The sequence below is a fragment of the Acomys russatus genome, chromosome 19 (genome assembly GCF_903995435.1).
Source record: "Acomys russatus chromosome 19, mAcoRus1.1, whole genome shotgun sequence".
Taxonomy (NCBI): Eukaryota; Metazoa; Chordata; class Mammalia; order Rodentia; family Muridae; genus Acomys; species Acomys russatus.
Window position 1 is genome coordinate 17,068,332 of NC_067155.1, and position 20,631 is coordinate 17,088,962.

Sequence of the window (20,631 nt, forward strand, 5' to 3'; positions counted from 1 at the left end):
ACCACGACCTTCCAACACACACGCGCGCGCGCACACACACACACACACACACACACGCACACACCCCTTTTGAACATTCAAGAGACTTGGGAAGTTCCAGGCTAGTTCAAGGGCCCCACCCCCTCTCTATCTTTCTAAGAAAACTCGAAGCCTTCCCTGCTATCAACTGGGGTTTTCTTTCTCAGTAAACTTGGAAGCTGGCTGCAGCCTTATCCATCCCACCACCCTGGAGGGACGCCCCCCTCGACTTCTTCAGATTCTCAGCGCTTCTCGAATTCTAACGACTGCAAAAACAGGGGCTCCTAGTAGATCCAGAAACGTTGGCCCTAGCATCCTTCTACCAAAAGCAGCAGCTTCGTAGTCTCCTAAATCTGAAGGTCTTGCTCCTCCGGGACCACCAGACTTACTGGGTACAGCATGCATGCACGGGAAAGAAGAGGCTGCAGTGGGCTTACCCTGTCTGGTGGCCGGGGACCTCCGCGTCCTCGACGGCCTGGCTAGAGCTGGGGCTGGGGCTGGGGCTGGGGCCGCTAGCAGAGGTGGCGGCTGAGAGCAGCAACAGCAGGAAGAGGGGGCGGTGGCCGCTGAGGCCAGACCGGCTCATCGTGCCCGGTGCGGAGTCCCGCTCCGAGAGGGCAGTGTGTCCAGTGGGTCCAGATCGGCCTGGCCCGGGTCCTGCCCCCGCCCCCGCCCCAGCCGAAGGCCGACTCACTTTCTCCACCGTGCTAGCCCGGGGCTGTGAAACTTCCCGCCAATCAGAGCCCTGCACTGCCAGCGCCCCTAGTGAAGCCAATCCTTACGCGACAGGGGAGGGGCTAGACGGACAGGTGCCGGGCGGGGTTCGCGGGGCGGGAAGTTCTCCTAGAGGTGGGAGGATTTCGGGAGTCAGGTAACTGCCTGCGTGAATCTCTCCTGAGACCTCAAGTGACAGAAGTGGTTACCACCAAGAGAGGGGGTGGGCGAGGGAGGGGGAGGGAGAGGAGGGGAGGGGAGGGGAGGGAGGAGAGGGGAAGGGAAGGGAAGGCGGGAAGGAGGGAGGGAGGGAGGAGATTTTGCTCATGAATTAGGCATCTTGGCGTTTCCCAAGGCAAGGCAGGGAGACTCTGAGTTCCAGGCCAGCCTGGGCTACAGAATGAGACCCTCTTTCCTCCTCGGTGTCTCCAAATCTCGAAGAAACAAGAATTTAGTATTGGAGTACTAATCTTACACGCGACCCAGGTACCATGTCTAGGCCAGCATCAAAGCCTTCCAGAAAGATGGCCCCTTCCATTGTTTCGGCCTTTCAGAAAGATGGCCCCTTCCATTGTTTCGGCCTTTCAGAAAGATGGCCTCTTCAATTGTTTCAGCCTCACCATCTGCAAAAGCTTGGTCGCTCTGAGTTCTGCGTGAGTCCAGGCTACGCCCTTGACCAGACAGCTCCCAGAGGACGCTCAGCCTCTGCCCTTCCCACACTCCTCTCTGCCTGGGTTCCTAGAAGACCCCAGAACCCCTTCGGTGCCTGACTTCTCAAAGTCTCCCCCCCCACCCCACCCCAACAACCCTCAAGAATAATAGCTCTTGTTCTTGAAGACCTCTAACCCCCTCCTTTCTGGCCAGGGAGGGAGTGTGTACACAAGACATTAAGCCCACCCACACCGATTAGTGAGCCCCAGGCTTCAAGCCCTGCCTACAACCTCCAAATTCAGAGGGTCTTAGCTCCTTCCCTTCCCTATGAACTTGAACTCCAGCCTGGCATGGTAATGTAAGCCCCGTAAAGACAGCACTTGGGAGGTACAGCCAGGCAAGCTCCAGGCCAGTCTGGTCCTATAGCAAATTCCAAGCCATCTAAGAACGCGTTTCAAACAAACAAACAAAACATCAAGTTCCGACCCTGTTTTCTCAGCCTCCCAAAGCCCTAGAGCTTCGGTTTGCTCCCCGAGTTGCCCCTTTTCCTTGAGCTTGTGTCAGAGAGAAACGGAATACACTTTCACTTAGAACCCCAAACCCTACTCTTCCCATGATACCCCGCTTCTGGATTTGGACCGTCTACACTGTATTTCCCCCTCGAATGTGCCTGGGATTGTCCTCGCGCTTCCGGCTCCTCGTTACTTTACCTCCCACGCTTGAGGACTGCATGTGCCCACTACGCATACACCAGCCAACTTAGCCCCGCCCCCAGGCATGTTGTGCGTCCCAGCCGCAGTAGGTAACCCCGCCTCAGGCCCTCACGGCTCCAGCCTCCTCAGAGCAGGGAATGTTCCAGATTCATGCTACCCCCTATTCCAGTTCTTTCCATTGGAAGAGTATACAGGACACACACCCTCGCCCCTCCCTGCAGTGAGCCACACAGACTGACTCACGCAGCCACTTTCACACCGTCACTGCCACCTACAGCAATGCACGCCTCCATCCCACGCTGACACCTAGAAATCAGGGCCCACCCTGTATGCCCGTGGGGGGGGTGGGAGCCTACAGGCCCCAAGAACAATAATGCTGGCAGCCAGGCCTCATCCACGGCTGGCTGACCTAGAGCAAACGATGGAGTGGCCAGCTTCGCCCATTAACTGTGCTCCATGCTTCTGTCTCGGGGTGCCTCCCCACAACTCCCTGCTCACATGGCCTTGTGGGACACCATGTCGCTCACCTGTCTCCCTGCCCCCCCCCCCACGCGCCACCTCCCCTGCCTCCTCACATCCTACCCTGTGGCTGGAGCATTTGCTGGGGGCGCTGCCGAAAATTCTCTCCTCTGCCCAGGATCCAGGGCATCGTCAATGCTCGTTGCTAGGCAACGGCCTCTGGCTCACCACTGCAACTTCCGGGGATGGCAGGGGATGGTACTGGCTTCCCTTCCCCCTGAATTTGGAGTCTTCTGTTCCCATTGCTTATTTTTTTAAATCATATTTATGTTATCCCCTGGATCCTTAGTAGAATCTCAACACTTCAAAAACCCGCTAGAGCTCTGGACCACAGCATTCCAGAAGCTTCTCCCCACATTGTTCTCTCTTTTCTACACTATTTCATTCCTAGTATTTGAACAGTAAAATCACCTGAATTGGACAATATGCTCTGCTTCTCCTAGAATCATGAACATTCTAGAAATACAAGAGTTCTCTGAGCCGGGCGTGGTGGCACACGCCTTTAATCCCAGCACTCGGGAGGCAGAGGCAGGCGGATCGCTGTGAGTTCGAGGCCAGCCTGGTCTACAGAGTGAATCCAGGGCAGCCAAGGCTACACAGAGAGATCCTGTCTCGAAAAACAAAAACAAACAAACAAAAAAACAAAACAAAACAAAACAAAAAAAAAAAGAAAGAAAGAAAGAAAGAAAGGAGTTCTCTGGCATGAAGAAAACAAAACCATATGACCTCAGTGTTCTGGATCTGTCATTACTACAAAGCACCCTCATGTTTTGAAGATTTCCTGACATTCTAGCTCCCAGATACTCTTCAGAATCTCTGCCATTCAGATATCCCCCAGGACATAGTGTTCTGACCTGGCATGTAAAAAAAAAAAAAAAAATGCAGAGTTTGGGGTTCATGAGCATTCTAGAACACCCAGGTTTTAGAATTAGTCGCCATTTATCAATTCCTTTTGAGTCCCGAGTTCTCTGGCAATGCAGAATTCTATGCCACTTTGGATGTGTGTGTGTGTGTGTGTGTGTGTGTGTGTGTGTGTGTGTGTGTGTGTATACACACACTTTTTTTTGGAAGGGTGGAGTGAGACGGTGCCTCATGTAATGCAGGTTGATTTTGAACTCAACATATAGCTGAGGGTGCCCTTGAACTCCTGAACCTCCTGCCTTAGCCTCAGAGTGCTCCATTCTAGGCATGAGCAATAGCATCAGGGACACCACGGCATGGATTGCTGGGCGTCTTTGCATCTTAGTGGCCTGGGTTTATCGCTGTGTTCTCTCAACAACCTCCTCTTCCCACGTGTTTTTTTTTATTATATATATATTATATTATATATTGGTTTTTTTGAGACAAGATTTTTTTGTGTAGCTCTGGCTGTCCTGGACTCGCTTTATAGACCAGGCTGGACTTGAACTCACAGCAACCCACCTGCCTCTGCCTCCCAAGTGCTGGGATCAAAGGCGTGCACCACCATGCCCAGCTATTAAATGCATATTTCAATAAAGCCAATAGTTATTTTACTTATAGGAGCTTTAAGACTAATATGCAAAACGTAGAGTTCCAGTTTGGAAGGTCACAACTACTCACACAATGTCCTGCTGATGCCGAGCAAGGCAGCCATGCTGGGCCGTGCTGAGGACACACTCGCATGCACAGACACGCGCTTTGGCGAGACACCCCTGCCAAGTGCAGCACCTGGAATCACCAGTGCTCAGGGCAAGGCGGTGCTGGGAACAGCACCTACGCGGAGGCTACACAATCTGCTTCACACGGTCTCACAGCCACGGAGACAATGTCCTCCATATTAGAAACGGACCAGAGATGACAATTAGCAGTGTGACCTGTACCGGGGCACCGAGGAGCGACCTTGGCCCAGGGTGAGGTCTTCGGGGAGGCACTATGAAAACGAGAGTACTGCAGGAGACTAGAACTCGAAACACAGGGCACTGTGGACACATTACTGAAGGAAATAGAAAGTTTTTACAAGGAAAACAGCCACGAGAACTTTTAACAGATTTGTATGCGCACTGTGACAGCTAACACAGACAGCAGCCACGCAGGGCTGGTGCAAAGGGAGTGCCTGGAAAACTCTACGTACAAACTAGGTCTCTGTAAACACGGTGAGGTGCTGGGCGTGGTGGCACATGCCTTTAATCTCAGCATTGAGGAGGCAGAGGCAGGTGCCACCATACCCGGCCAGACTCCGGGCCCCCACACTCCACACCTTTTTGGGTTTTTTTGGAGACAGGGTTTCTCTGTGTAGCCTTGGCTGTCCTGGACTCACTTTGTAGACCAGGGTGGCCTCAAACTCATATAGATCCACCTGCCTCTGCCTCCTGAGTGCTGGGATTAAAGGCGTGTGCTACCACGCCCGGCCAGACTGGACTCTTAACTTGTATATTAGTTCTTTGTTTCTTGCTATGAAAACTGCCAGGCACAAGCAACTGAAGGATTTATTCTGGCTCTCATCAAGGGTCCAGTTCACTGTATATACAATCAGGAGGCAGAGAGCAAGGACACTGGTGTTCGGTCCATTCTCCGCCCACATAAGGGGCGGAGTTTTCTCACTTCCGTGAACCTGATCTAGGCAACCCTTCAGACGTGCACCGAATTCCCCTCAAGCAGGGCTCAGGTTTATCTCCTACGGGATCCTAGACCAATTCACCGTTACGGCTTGAGATCCTCCTAGCCTGGCTTCCTGAGCGCTGGCATCGCAGGTGTGTGTCAGGGTGCTTAGCTCAGTCCTGTGATGATGTTATTGGTTGCCATAAGAAGGGAGGGAGGGAGGGAGGGGCAGTAAGGAGTCTTCTGGAGTCATCTTGACTGCAGATGAAGTGTCCCAGAAGGAAACAAATGTGCAAAATGTAGAAAGCCATTCTAAGCCTTCAAACCCTTGGATCCAGCCTGAAGCCAGAGGGTAAGCCGTTATGTTCTCTCCTTTGCTTAAGCCAGAAGGCAGATGTTTTGTTCATTTTTAAAAATGGGTTTATTTATGTATACAGTGCTCTGCCTGCATGTACACCTGCAGGCCAGAAGAGGGCATCAGATCTCATTACAGATGGTTATGAGCCACCATGTGGTTGCTGGGAATTGAACTCAGGACCTCTGGAAGAGCAGTCAGTGCTCTTATGCTCGGAGCCATCTCTGCAGCCCTTGTTTTATTTATTTATTTATTTTTTTGGAGACAGGGTCTCTCTACATAGGCCTGGCTGTCTTGGAACTCAACTCTGGAGACCAGGCTGGCCTCGAACTCAGAGATTTGCCTGCCTCTGACTCTCAAGTGCTGGGATTAAAGGCGTGCTCCATCACACCCAGTAAAAATGTTTCTGAATTTAAAGCTTGGAACCTGGTAGGCCCCTACATCTCCATTTCTTTCTTGTCCCCCCTCAGCCTCCACCTGCCCCCCCACATACCTGGGGGGGGGGGCAAGAACACAAACAGGGTTGGCAGTGAGAGTTTTATTAAAGAGGGTGACTTTGGCTTTTAGGACAGAAGGGTGATGAGAATCCAGTGACAACGATGGCTGAAGCCCCTGAGTCCCCGGGGACCAGTCCGTCTGAAAGGCACTGTGGCAGTTAGGCTCAAAAGGAGGTTTCATTAAGAGTGTTCTTGGGAGGTGTCAGGGGAGTCCCAAGGCCGGCGGCGGAGGGCCGAGGGGCTGGCGTCGGCGGCCGGCGGGGCTCTGGTGCACTCCTCACTAGTTCCTGACACCGGTCCACAAAGCTCCCCGCCCCTCGGCGCTGCCGGGCCTCTGCCTGTTGTGGTGGGCTGGGGCTCCCTCTGTGTCCACACAGGGAGGTGCTGCTGGAGGCTGAGTGGAGGCTGAGAGGGAAGGAAACTCAGTGTCTCAGCTCACAGGGCAGTGTCCCCCCCATAACCCCAGCGTCACCATGTTCTTTCCATTGCAGGAAGGGAATGAGGCTACAGCTACCTGGTGAGAGAGGTCCGGGGGGAGGGGCTGGGGAAAACGCCCCGAGAGGAGGCCAATGGGGCCAGTTCACACTGCTCCAGCTGCCCCATCAGCTCTTCTTCCGTCAGGCCACCTGCTGCGGGTGCCAAAGAGGCAGGGTCAGGGGTCAGATGAGGGTCACAGGCAAAGAGCCATTGGAGGTAAGAGAGAAGGGGGAAAGATGCAGAGACACATGGGCTGGGGTCAGGGGCTGAGAGAGAAAAGGGAGAAGCAATTTATAAAAAAAGAGTTGGAGGGCAAGAAAGGTCAAAAGGGTTGGAGGACAGAGCCGTGGGGACAGGGTTGAGGTGGGGTGAGGAGTACCAGGGGCTTGGCCCAGGCCATCCATGGCGGTGGTCAGGTCCCACATGGCCAGGCTGCCGTTTGCCTGGCCGGTGAGCAGGTAGCGCCGGGGCCTGGAGCCCAGCCGCCTCGAGCCCTCACACTCCAGCACCGTGAAAGCAGTCGTGGGTGAGCCGTCCACTGAGCGCACGGAACACACCCTGTGGGGTGCAAGAGGTCAGAGGTCGCTCAGCCTGGTCCCTTGCCTTACACCCCTCTCCACATCTGTCTCTAACACTCAGCATTCAGGTCCCGTCACTCAGGCCCACCCCAATCCTTATCCAAGCCCATCTAGTTTTGTTTTGTTTTTTTCCGAGACAGGGTCTTTCTGTGTAGCCTTGGCTGTCCTGGACTCACTTTGTAGACCAGGCTGGCCTCGAACTCACAGCGATCCGCCTGCCTCTGCCGACCCCCCCCCCCCCCCCCCCCCCCCCCCCCGCCGCCGCCGCGTGCTGGGATTAAAGGCGTGCGCCAACAGGCCCGGCTCTTATTTTCTTTGTTTTGAGCCAGGGTCTCATGTAGCCCAAGCTGGCCTGTGGCTTGCCAGGTAGCTGAGGATGACCCTGAACTTCTGACCCTCCTGCCTCTACCTCCTGAGTGTTGGGTTTACAGGCCTGTACCACACCATTTAGTCAAACCCGAGGCTTCATGCATGATAGGCACGTGGTGCGCTGACCCACCCTGCCGGCCAGCCTGCATCCTTAGCCCCTTTGATCTGATTTGGCTTCAACACCTCGGACACTCTGCCTCCCCTTTCCTCCCCCCCGCCCCCAACTCACATATCCCAGGACCCTTCCCACATCCCCTGCTTGTCTCATCAGCAGCATCCGCCACCTGGTACGGGATACCAGGCATCTCTTGCATCACTGTCTCACCCTGTCTCCCATCATGCACTTGGCCCCAACCTCATCTCTGCCTTTTGATCCTATGGTCACACAGCCATAGCCTCCCACATACTCAGGAAAAAAAAAAAAAAAAAACGCCTCTCGGCTGCCCTGCCCAAGCACCAGGACCTCGTCCTAGCCTTGGCGCATGCTCTGTCCTCACCAGGCAAGCCCTCTCTCCCTTCCTTCCTACTTCCCTTTATCCCTACCCTTCAGGTTTCTTTGCCGAGGCCACTCCCCTCGGCAACACTCCGGCGCCCCTCCCCACTCCGTTGCCTGGGCAGTCTAAGGTCCAGCACACGGACCTGGGGTTTCTCCAGCGTCATTGTCTCTCTCACACACACACAACCCAGAGGCCCATTTAGACTGTAACCTCTGCCCCTTCAGGACCCCTATGGTGGATCCCTTTTGGGTTTCCTCTCTGGTGCTGCCTCATTCGGCGGCGGGAAGAGTACTCACCGCTGCCCGGTGGAGGAGAGCCTCACAAAGAGCTGGCTGGCATTTGGCACCACCTTCTGGATGAAGACCTGCTGGTCATCGCGCTCACCGTAGGGACCTGGATGGGCAGGGGCTGGGTGAGGGCTAGCCAGGCTCCACGGGGCCTCCAGACCTCATGGCACTAGCCTTTCGCCGTCGCTGAGCCCACTCCCAGACCTGGATCCTGCTCCCGGGCTACGAGGCAGACTGAACTAGGGGCTCGCAGGGATCAACAGTATTCAGGGCTGTCAGGGGATGGTAAGCTGACCAGGGCTGGTTAGTGGGAACCAATGACTGAGCGGGGTTGGCTGGGAGTTCAGAGGTCAATAGGAGGTCAGGCAGAAGCCAAGGTAAGGTGAACACGGCTGAGTAATCAGTGAGGTTGGAGGGCAAGAGAGCAGCTACACGGGCAGGCAGAGGTCTACAGGGGTCAGTGGGATCCCACAGGGCCCAGGCAGGTCTGAAGGGAGGAGTCAAAGAAAGATCAGCAGGCACCGATGTCGTTGCCAGCACTGCAGCCGCCGTGCCCGTCGGCCGACTCCAGCGCCAGAATCTTGAAGGATGCCAGCGGCGTGGAACCAGGCTGGGTGGAGATCATGCCTCGAAATCTGGTCACAGACCACGTCCGCACGTGGTTGTTGTCTGCACAGACTAAGGAACGGGAAGATAGAAGGTCAGGCCTGGCTAGGCACCAGCACGGTCCCACCCTCCTGATTCCCCCAGCACAACGAGCCCTTTCAGAGGCGTCAAGAAAAATAGTTTTTGTTTTAATTTTAGTTTTAACTTAATCACTTTCCATCCCGATTGTAGCCCCACATCCCTCGTCCCTTCAAAGTCCCACCGGCGTCAAGAAATTTTTAGGAATTCTCTTAGCTGGAGTTCCAGATGCCCAGAGATCCTGTTGGCTCAGCCTCCGAAGTGGTTTGGGTGTGACCCCAAATTGCCCTATCCACGGAACCCACCTGGGGTCCTTTCACCTCATCTCTCTTTCTCTGCTTCCTGATCCTGTCCTGTCCGTAAGGCCATATTCCACACTCAGCCAGCCCAAGGATATCAACACCAACACTGGCCACGCCCCTGCTCTTCACTTACCTCCCATTCCCTGCTCACCTGCCAGCCTCCACCCCCACCCCGGCTTTCTTTGCACCCACTGAAAAGCTTGTCCCTGGTTGTCTGTATCTTTGGCCCTTCATTTCTGCTCTAAGGCCCTTGGCCACGCACAGACTTGGCCCGTATCAGTCCTCTTCAATGATCCTCAACACATCATAAGTTCAAGGCCACCCTGGGCTACGTAGCAAGACCTTTTCTCAGCAATTGCTCAGTTGGTAAAGCGTTTGTCAGGAGAGCTTAAGTGCCCAGAGGGTGGAGGTGCACACTCGTAACCCCTGCCCTGGAGAGGTTGAGGTCCCTGGGGGCTCCCTGGCCAGCCCCACCTAGTATAATGGGTGATCCCAGTAAAAGATTCTGTCTTTTAAAAACATGATGGAGGGACTGAGGATCTGGCTCATGAGTTAAGAGCACTGGCTGCTTTCCCAGAGGACCCACGAGGCATCATAACTGTCTATAACTCCTTCTTCCTCGGGATCTGAAAGCCCCAAACAAGCAGGCAAAACACTAATGTAAACAGAACACAAATAAATAAGTTATAAAAACAAACAGGGCTCAGCGGTTAAGAGCACCGCCTGCTCTTCCAGAGGTCCTGAGTTCAATTCCCAGCAACCACATGGTGGCTCACAACCATCTATAATGAGATCTGGCGCCCTCTTCTGGACTGAAGGTGTATGTGCAGATAAATCACTCGTTACATAAAGTAAATAAATCTTTACAAAGTATTGAGAAAATATAAACAAACTTTGAACACACACACACACACACACACACACACACACTTTACACACCCATTCACTATCCTGGAGCTCTCTCTATGTAGACCAGGCTAGCCTCCGACTGACAGAGATCTGCTCACTTCTGCACCCTGAGCGCTGGGATTCAAGGTGTGAGCCGCCGCAGCTGGGGACCGCTTCATTTTTATTCAACACTACTTGGGGATGTTTTGTCCTATTCATTTATTTATCGTGGGCTAAGAATCAAACCAAGGCCCTTGCACAGCTACGCATGCGCTCCGCTACTGAGCTTTCTGACCCCATCCTTGAGAAGGTAGATGTACAAGGGTTCGTGCTAAGGCCAAAAGAAAATGCCAGATCCTTGGGGACTGGAGCTAGAGATGGCTGAGTGCTGGGAATCGAACCCGGGTCCTCTGAAAGGCCGGTCAGTGCTGTTAACTGCTGAGCCGTCTCTCCAGTCCCTTGCTGCCTGAGACAGGGTCTCTCTTTGAACCTGGAACTCACCTGGGTGGCCACTCCTGACATCCATGCCCTTTTGGCTCTGGGTTTACGGGTATGCACCGCCATGCCTGGCTTTTACGTGGCTGTCTGGGACCTTGAACCAGGCTCTCATGCTGGCACCACGGGTTATTTCTTGACTGAGCTCCCAGGTTATTTATTCATTTACTTATTTACTTTTTGCATTGAGAGAAGGTCTCGCGACGTAGCCAGGCTGGCCTTGATCTCAGAAGCCTCCTGCCTTTGCCTTCCTGGCGCTAGGTCACAGGTGTGCACCGCCACACCTGGTGATCTCTGTATGGTTACCTTGTTTTGTTGTGCTAGACACTGAAGGCGTCCTGTACACAAGGCAAGCATTCTGCTGCGAAGTCACACCCCAACCTGCATTTTTAGTTATCTCAACTAGAGAAATTTCTAGTTTCAACTAGAGAATTAGTTCCCTCGGACGCAGGGCACTGACCTGTGTTAGCGTGTGTCATCACTACATCCCACACCTAGTAGACAGCACATGCTCAATAAATGCTTAATGGACGCATTATTTTCGTATCCCCCACCTCCTAAATATATATTTCCTGAGACTGCAAACTTTATTTTTATTTTTGATTTTTAGAGACAGGCTCTTGTGTACCCCAGGTTGGCCTCAAGCTCACGATGCAGCTGCGGGTGACCTTAAACCCCGGCTCCTCCTGTCTCCACCCCCAGGGGGCTAGGGTTACAGGTTTGCTGCTGGGATTCCAATTCAGCTAAGCAAGCTATTTGCTACAGTTCAGCTACATTTCCACACAAGGTCTTACTCTACAGCTCAGGCTGGCCTTGAGCTGGAAGTAATCCTCCTGCCTTAGCCTAAGGAGGAATGCTGGGAGTCCAGGCACGAGTCACTGTGTGTGTTATGGGTCTTTCTTCACTCCGCGATGGCCCTCAAGGGCTGTCTCTGACACAGCTGTCCCCGCTGGGAGACACCGTGGCCCCTGGCTCCGAGCTCGCTCTCGAGGCTAGCCCTCCTGCAGAGGGACCTACCTGAGATCAGATGCCTCTCTGAAAGCATTATCTTGGTGACAGGGCTGCGGTGCACACTGAAGGTCTGGAACAGCTGGGGTCCCGAACCCACCGTCTCAGGGTGCTGGACGATGACCCGAACGACCCCTGAGCTGGTGCCGTAGGCGATCTCAATCCAGTTCCCACTGTCGCCTGGGGAGGGGCCAGCAAGAGAGAGGAAGTCTGTCGTGGAAACAAAACCAAGGCAGAGAGGGGAGGGAAGGAAGGGATCGGAGGAGAGAGAGGGGGACAGACAGACACGCGCAGAGAGGATGAGACTGAGAAGAAATACAAGTTGAGCTGGGGAGATGGCTCAGGGGTTAAGAGAGCTGGCTGCTCTTCCAGAGGACCCAGAATTCCTAGCGCACACACAGCACCTCACACCTGTCCGTAATTCTAGTTCCAGGGAATCTAATGCCTTCATTTAGACTCTTTGGGCACATGGCATACTTACGTACATGCAGTAAAGCACTCACACATACCGTACACATAAAAAAATTAAATCTTTTCTTAAAATTCCAGAATGACATATAAACAGAGACATTTAAGCCAAGAGTCCACATCCCAGGGTCTCAGAGGCTGCACTAACAAACTTTTCTTTCTTTCTTTGGTTTTGAGACAAGGTTTCTTTGTGTAGCCTGGGCTGTCCTGGAACTAGCTCTGTAGACCAGGCTGGCCTTAAACTCAGGGATCTGCCTGCCTCTGCCTCCCAAGTGCTAGAGAGGTTCCCAGAAACTAAACACAGGTAACCCTATGAGCATATACAGGGGGAGGAAATCCCCCTCAGCCACAGTCATAGGGGAGGGGAGTAAGGGGAAAATGGGAGGGAGGGAGGAATGGGGAGGATACAAGGGATAATAATTGAGATATAATATGAATAAATTAATAAAATATATTTTAAAAAAAGAACACAGGTAAAAGACAGTGGCGGCGTTTTATGCAGTGGCCACAGGCAATGCACTTGTGTCCCACATAAGAACATGGATGGGGGCCTGGAGAGATGGCTCAGAGGTTAAGAGCACTGACTGCTCTTCCAGAGGTCCTGAGTTCAACTCCCAGGAACCACATGGTGGCTCACAACCATCTATAATGTGATCTACTGCCGTCTTCTGGCCTACATGCAGGCAGAGCAGTGTACACATAACAATAAATAAATAAATAGAAGCCGGGTGTGGCAGTGCACGCCTTTAATCCCAGCACTCGGGAGGTAGAGGCAGGTGGATCGCTGTGAGTTCGAGGCCAGCCTGGTCTACAAAGTGAGTCCAGGATGGCCAAGGCTACACAGAGAAACCCTGTCTCGAAAAACCAAAAAAATAAATAAATAAATAAATAAATAAATAAATGAGCACGGATGAATATTAAATCTAGAAGACAGAGAAGAACCAAGGGGCTAGCCTGTGATCTGAGCACTTGGGATGCTGAAACAGGATGAGTTGCTCTGGACTTAGAGCCTAGCTTGGGCTACCCAGACATCAAAAAAAAGGGGGGGGGGGAATCAAGGATCTTTGAGCATGGATTTTTCTGCTATCTGGCATATATCCAGGTTTTATGAAGTATTCAATTGTCATATCCTGATGGAAGAAGGGAAAGATGCAAAAATTAACTAACGATGGCTTCTTGTGGATAGGCTAGCAGCATCCCAGCGCCTGAAAGGGGGCTAAACCAAACCAAACCACACGATGAGTGAAATGGGAAATAACGTGGCCCCTTCCCGAGGCACCCACATGCCACACTGCACAAGCAGGGACACAGCCACGGTCCGGGGGCTGGGGCTTACTGGTCTTGGGGGTGAGGTAGACGCTGAGGGCGGTGACCCCATCTTCTGCGGGGTCTCGGTAGAGCTCGCTGACAAGGAGGTCGTTGTCCTTCATCCGCAGGGGGAATTTCTGCACATCTGGGTGGGTGGGCGGGGGTGGAGTGTGTTGGTCTGAGGCACCTGCTCCAGCCCACCCCTCAGACGGCAGAAGGACACCGCTCACCTACGTAATAGATGGAGCCGTTGCTGCAGCCAAGGAGGAGGAAGGAGCCGGCTGCATCGTAACTGGTGATAGGCTGGACCTCCTGGACCTGGGGCAGGAAAAGAGGCAGTGGTGAGGGGCCTGCCTGGCACCCTGCTGTTCTCCCACAGGGCCCCTTTCTGTGTGGCCGGCGTGGCCAGGCTACCTGGGTTTGAGCCTGTCCCTTCCGGCCTTGACAGGTGCCACTCACGTCTACTTGTAAGATCGCGGCTCTCCCTGGAGCTAGCCTTTGCACTTTCCTCTCTTAGACGGTTCGTTCCTTGGCCCCTCATGTCTATCTTTGCTGAGTTTTAAAAAAAATTATTTTGTGGGGCTGGAGAGATGGCTCAGCGGTTAAGAGCACTGTCTGCTCTTCCAGAGGTTGTGAGTTCAATTTCCAGCAGCCACATGGTGACTCACAACCATCTACAATGTCACCTGATGTCCTCCTCTACCTGCAGATGTACATGCAAGCAGAGCACTGTATACATAATAAGTAAATCTTTAAAAAAGTATTTTGTAATATCGTGTGTGTGTGTGTGTGTGTGTGTGTGTGTGTGTGTACTATCATTTTTGTTTGTTTTGGTTTTGGTTTCTTAAGACAGGGTTTCTCTGTGTAGCCTTGGCTGTGCTGGACTCACAGAGATTTATCCGCCTCTGCCTCCCAAGTGCTGGGATCACAAGAGTGTGCCACCCTGCCTGGCATATGTTTAGTATCTTTTTTAGCACTGGGGATGGAACTTGGGGCCTCCTCCCTGCTAAATACATACTTTAATATTGACCTACCCCTCACTGGGGGATTCTAGGCAGGGGCTCTACCACTGAGCCACGCCCCAGCCCCTCACTGGGGGATTCTAGACAGTGGCTCTACCACTGAGCCACGCCACCAGCCCCTCACTGGGGGATTCTAGGCAGGGGCTCTACCACTGAGCCACACCCCAGCCCCTCACTGGGGGATTCTAGGCAGGGGCTCTACCACTGAGCCACGCCCCAGTCCCTCACTGGGGGATTCTAGGCAGGTGCTCTACCACTGAGCCACACCCCAGCCCCTCACTGGGGGATTCTAGGCAGGGGCTCTACCACTGAGCCACGCCCCCAGCCCCTCACTGGGGGATTCTAGGCAGGGGCTCTACCACTGAGCCACACCCCAGCCCCTCACTGGGGGATTCTAGGCAGGGGCTCTACCACTGAGCCACGCCCCCAGCCCCTCACTGGGGGATTCTAGGCAGGGGCTCTACAATTAAGTCTTTGCTGTTCTCTCTCTCTCTCTCTCTTTCTCTCTCTCTCTCCTCTCTGTCCCTCACCTTCACTGTTTTTCCTGTTTCTCTCTCTCTTTCTGTGCCTCTGTCTCTCTCCCAATATACTTTTGTAGGAGAAATACAATACAATTGCATGTTTTCTCTCCACATTTACATATGGTCTGGGCTGGGTACAGCGATGAGCACCAGCACATCTCCCTTCCTCCCTCATAGAGCATCTCCGCCCAGTGCTTGAAGAATCCTCCTATCCAACCCACCCCTGCAGGAAGGCCTACTGGATGCTCCAAGGACTTTTATCCCATACCCACCGTAGGGTTCCTCAGGCTCTTCCTCTAGGCGGAGTGAAATAGGAAGGGAACCCTGGGCCGGCACAGTCTAGACGCTTGGGAAGAGGGGGCCCGGCTGGCGCAAACTCACCTGCCAGTGCTTGGTCACGGCATTCCATACACCAATGCGCCCCGTGTGGCTTGTGGCGATGAGCTGGTTCCCAACAAAGAATAAAGCCTCCACTGGCACCCCCAGGTGGAAGACACCTGCAGGCAGCAAGGGGGTGCTCAACAGGGCGCTGGAAGCCCACTGCAGGGCTTGGGGTGGGGGCGGGGTGGGCAGCAAGAAGTCCCTGGGCCCTAGGTCATGTTGGGAAATGGGATGCAAAGGAGATTCAGGGAGTTACACGGAATATCTGATGGATGTAGGGGTCTAGTGGAGGCCAGACTCTAACAGGCCAAGGTTTTCCAAATGAGCCTGTACCCTTCCATTGGGGCAAAGGGCTGTGACAACCGAGGGCTTGAGGTTTTTAAACATGTATCCCAGGCTGGCCTCGAACTCCAGATGCTCCTGCCACTGCCTCCTTCAGCAAATCCTACCGGCCTGCGCCACCAGAACCGGCTGTTGTTACTGGTTTGAGTCAGGGTCCCATGTAGCCCAGGCTGGCCCTGCCTTCAGAGTGCTGGATTACAACTGTGCACCACAACACCTAGTTTAAATGGTGTTGGGATTAGACCGCAGATGTCATACATGGTCCCCTCTCTCTCCAGACACATAAATAAATATATAAAAAAACAAACAACAACAAAACCAGTGTGTTATGTGTGCATGGTGGCGCTTGCTGCGGCTGTTATCCAGTGCCCAGGGCTGAGGACAGGAATACCTGGAATTCAAGGCTAGCTTGGGCTACATGGTACAATCCCATCTAAAGCAAAATGCAATGTCTGAAGATCTGGAACAGGGCTTCATAGCGGCCAAGGGACTAACTGGCCCACAGAATTCTTCATCTCCAAATCTGGATTTCCGAGTTTTACGGGTTGGGTTATTTTAACAGGCTAAAACGGGGTTCTACGAAAGTCCACGAGGCATACCTATCTCGGAACCACCGCCTTGCGCCTGCAGAGCCCACAGAAGGATCTCGCTGCCTGTGGCCGCTGCCACCATTTTGTCATGCTCACCCGGAGCACCGCCAAGCACCCGGGCTGTGAGAGCCAGGCGCTCGATAGGCCAGTCCAAGCGTGGGCTGGAGAATGCTAGCTGCCAGCCGGAGGCTTCCTTTAGCCTGTGGGATTGGGAGCCATCAGCAACCCCCACCTCAGAGGCAGCCTATCCACAGGGTCAGAGCCTCCCACGACCCCATCCCCACCCTCAGCACCTGTAACAGACGAGAAAGTGGGTATAGGCCACAGCAATCCAGTTGTGGTGGCCACACACCAGGCGCACCATACCTGGCTCCTCCGGTTGACCTTGGGGGTAAGAGGGGGGGGGGGGTAAGAGAAGAGACCAGAGCAGGGTCACGGGGGCCCCACCGGCCCTGGTCTCCTAAAGGACAGAAGTGTAAGCTACGTCTGGTGGTGGAGGCCTGTAACCTTGGGTACTGTGGAGGTTGAGGCTGAAGGAACAGAAAGTTCAAGACTGGTCTGGGCAACTTAGTGAGACCCTGTCTCCAAACAGAAATGAAAGAGAAGGCAGCGGTTCTGGCTCAGCATGTAAAAGCAGTTTTGGCACATACCTGACAACCCAAGTTTAATCTCCAAAACCCACATGATGTCCTCTGACCTCCATAAATATCATGTGTTATGTGTTCACACGTGCGCGCACGCATGCACGCGCACACACACACACATACACACACGATAATGATAATTAAAAATAAATAATCAAATAAAAACAAGGGTTTGAAGCCATGTGTGGTGGCACACGCCTGTAATCCCAGCTCTCGGGAAGCAGAGGCAGGCAGATCTCTCTGTGAGTTCGAGGCCAGCCTGGTCTACAAAGTGAGTCCAGGACAGCCAAGGCTACACAGAGAGACCCTGTCTGGGAAGTCCAATAAAATAAAATAAAATAAATAAAACAAAAAAGGGCTTGAGGAGCATACATCATTTATAATCATAGTTCTGTTACTCAGGAGGCTGAGGCAGGAGGATTGCTTTGAGCTCCAGGCTAGCCTGGGACAGAGTAAGATCCTGTCTCAGAAAGAGGGCTAGCTAGGGCTATACAGTGGCAGAATGCATGCCCTAGGCTCAGACCCAAGTACAACATGCATGACAAAGACAGAGACACACCTGACGGGGATGGAGGAGGTCTCTCATCCAGCATTCTGCCCAGCAGCCCTGCGTTACCCAAGTTGGGGGGCATCGTGTTGCTCCGTCGAACGGGGGCTGGGCGTCCCCCTACCTGCTGGGGCCCCACCATGCTGTGCCGGTTCCGCCGTTTCGCTGGGAACACTGCAGTGAGGGGAAGCTGCAGTCACCGTAATTATAATCGTGGTGGGCAGTCTGTGGTGCTGGGGTATGGCTGAGTGCGGTGGCACATATCTTTAATCTTAGCACTCGGAGGCAGAGGAAGGGGGGAATCTCTGTGAGTTCAAGGCCAGCCTGGTCTACATAGTGAGTTCCAGAAAAGCCAGGGCTAAGAGAGAGACCCTGTCACATAGAACCCTTCACTATCCCGCCCCCCATGCCCAAGCAGGAAAAAAAAAAAAAGTGGAATGCAATAGAGAAAGAGACTGGATGGATGGACACTGACCTCTGACACAAACATGTGTGTGGACACACACATGCATGCCACACATCATCGACGAATGAATAAATTAAATAAATTAATTAAAATAAGAATTTGGTTATCTTCCCTCCTAATAAGAAGAAAACCCTCTTCCGTGGGTGACAGAACATTGTTCTGGCTTTTTTGTTGCTATTATTTTTTTTATTTAATTTTTTTTAAAAGACAGGGTTTCTCTGTGCAGCCTTTGCTGTCCTGGACTCCCATTGTAGACCAGGCTGGCCTCGAACTCACAGATCTGCCTGCCTCCTGAGGAAGTAAAGGCCTGTGCTACCATGCCCAGCTGTCCTGTTCAGGTTTTATTTTCGTGTCTTCACTGCATTTGTGGCATAAACTTAGTATGATAAAGCTTATATTTTAAACGTTTCTTTTTTTTTTTTTCTAATTTCTGAAAAGTGAAGGTGAAACTTAGACAACTCAGACTACAACTCCCATCAGGCTCTAAGTTCCTGTCCAACCATCTAATAGAGAACTACAACTCCCATTGCACCTTGGGGCTCCAGTACAGGTACCTAAGGTTTGTAGCCTTATGGGAAATGTAGTCTTTAACCCAATCTCCCCTCCCCCAGCATCAATTGGGAGTGCCCACCTGGAGGAGGTAGATAACCATTGAAGAGGACATTTCCACAGGAAGAGCGATCCAACTCTTCTCTTACCTGCAGTCGACGAACTGAAAGGGAAGGACTCAAAACTTTATCTTGAAGAAAACTAAAGCAGACCGCTGTCGTCTCTTCTCCTCTATTTTTCCAGAGACTTACCACCCCCTTCATAGCCAGACCCAAATCCAGTGCTCTTAGCTCTAACCCAAAGGTCTTTCTGACTGGGGAAGTAAAAAAAAAAAAAAAAAAAAGCGGAGAAGTAACGGAGGATGCTGATGGTGTGGGGGTGGGGGGCTCTCCCACTTACCCAATGGAGCAAGCCCATAGAATTGGGCTTCGTGGAGGAGGCTGGAACCATGGACGCCCCTAGATAACAGAAGAGACTAGGGTGTAAAAGTCTGTGGCGTAAGAGCGGGCAGAGCATTCTGAAGAGAAAGTTCTTGAAACTGCGTGGCGAATATTGAAACCTAACTAGTTTTGACGGGCTTAAGATTCTTGGGAGTTTGAGGGTGGTGTACCCCTGCCCTCTTCAGGACGCAGGAAGTAGATCAAAGTAGGCTTGAGGCCAGCCTGGTCTGGATTGAGGGTTCTAGGCAGCCAGGGCTACAGAGCAAGGCCTTGTCTCAAACAAGGAAAGAAATACATAAAATACTTTTTAAAAAAAATCTAGGCTGGTGCAAATGCGAGTTCATTATTTGGAGGTGGTGCTGTATAAAATGACCAAGACTGAATAATTCTTTTGTTTTGTTTTTTGTTGGTGTTTTTCCGAGACAGGGTTTCTCTGTGCTGGCCTTGGTTGTCCTGGAATTCTCTTTCTAGACCAGCCAGGCCTCGAACTCACAGAGATCCACCTACCTCTTCCTCCCGAGTGCTGGGACTAAAGGCGTGGGCCACCAAGCCCCGGCTAAGGCTGAATAATTCTAATGGAATGGAATAAACGGACATTCCGAGGAGGAGGAGAGAGTCAGTCTTACGTGGTGGCAGAACTCACCCATTTACCGGTACCAACCTGGGGTCTAACTCTTTGGTCCGCAGGAAGTTGAGTATGGGGGCAAAGACGGTGGGGTCCCTGTCGATGAAGATCTGCATGGTGGGGGCGGGGGTGGGGCGTAGGGCAGAGACCGGGAATTAGTAGGAGGTCCTGTCCCTCCTCCCACCGGGCGTCCCATTTTTGATCTTGTCCCTACTCACAGCTCCGGTCTCATCTTTCAGAGTCGAGATGCGTCCGCTCAAAAGACTACAGGAAGGGGAGGGGGGGGGAACAGGAGGTGTCGTGGGTCGAGTTGCGGAGGTGAGTAAGGGTGGAAGTGGGTTCCCACCACCACCACCACGCCCTCTCCTTTCATCCCCTCCTACCCTCGCCCCCAAAACTGGTTCTCCTAATTACCTAGAGAAGAAAGAGTCTGGGATCCAGGTAAGCGTCTGGCGAGAGGTGCTGAACCTGGGCGGTGAGGTAAGGAGAGGGAACACGTGCGGGAGGAGGTGAGGTGAGGACCGCAGCCTCCTCCCGCGGGCTCCACGCTTTCTTCGGATCTTTTTTTTTTTTTTAATCCAAGCGCCGAGCCTCCAGCATGGGGCGGAGCAACTCTTGATGGACAAGGGATTACCACCCCCACCCCCCTAGAAGAGGAGGCTATCGCGCCTCAGTCCGTAGGATGGGACCTTAGGGATCTCCCGCACTCACCGCTTGCCCCCCACGTTCAGATGAATCACTTCCCCGGGAGATCCCCGACTCGGGACCCCTTCCGCAGCAGCCGTCGCGACAGCCATGGCCCCCCGGCGAGCCTGCCGCCTTGCACCCACTTCCGGGTATGCGTAAGCCCCACCCCTGAAGCTGGCTCATTGGTCTAGAGCCTCCTGGCTCCTTCGACGATTGGATAGAGAGCTCGCTCATCGCATTACGTTGTCTGACTCTTGAAAGAGGGGCAGCCGTTTCCTGGCCTCGACGGGGCGCACCTTGAGGGGATCCTTTGGGGCGTAGTTTAGTAACTTCCTTCCCCTTTCTAAGGTTCCCTTATTTTGGTGTAACTTCTAGGCGATTCGTTGAGGAGTACGTGTGCAGATTTTGAGATGAGCCCACACCAGTGGTA

The 20,631-nt window shown here is 53.1% G+C and overlaps 1 protein-coding gene across 1 annotated transcript; it reads right to left on the reverse strand.

The window, feature by feature from the left end:
• Nucleotides 1-6,140: 6,140 nt before the first annotated feature.
• On the reverse strand, nt 6,141-20,375 carry Shkbp1 (SH3KBP1 binding protein 1). Its single transcript, XM_051162662.1, has 18 exons — nt 20,226-20,375; nt 19,929-19,982; nt 19,733-19,778; nt 19,551-19,624; nt 18,849-18,907; nt 18,532-18,612; nt 17,447-17,608; nt 16,537-16,627; nt 16,253-16,443; nt 15,312-15,427; nt 13,618-13,705; nt 13,416-13,532; nt 11,621-11,791; nt 8,757-8,912; nt 8,244-8,340; nt 6,883-7,061; nt 6,541-6,655; nt 6,141-6,431 (listed from the first exon to the last, which is right to left on the reverse strand). The coding sequence occupies exons 1-18, from the start codon at nt 20,309-20,311 to the stop codon at nt 6,191-6,193; spliced, it is 2,124 nt and encodes a 707-aa protein (XP_051018619.1). The 5' UTR covers nt 20,312-20,375; the 3' UTR covers nt 6,141-6,190.
• Nucleotides 20,376-20,631: the final 256 nt, after the last annotated feature.

What these genes read in the sequence shown, in the direction of transcription:
- Shkbp1 (XM_051162662.1), bottom strand. Translation starts at nt 20,311, where the DNA reads ATGGCTGTCGCGACGGCTGCTGCGGAAGGGGTCCCGAGTCGGGGATCT. An exon ending in CTGAACGTGGGGGGCAAGCG is followed by an intron (nt 19,983 to 20,225) that starts GTGAGTGCGGGA and finishes CTCACCGCCCAG; the next exon opens with GTTCAGCACCTCTCGCCAGA. An exon ending in AGGCGGTGGTTCCGAGATAG is followed by an intron (nt 15,428 to 16,252) that starts GTATGCCTCGTG and finishes TGCTGCCTGCAG; the next exon opens with GTGTCTTCCACCTGGGGGTG.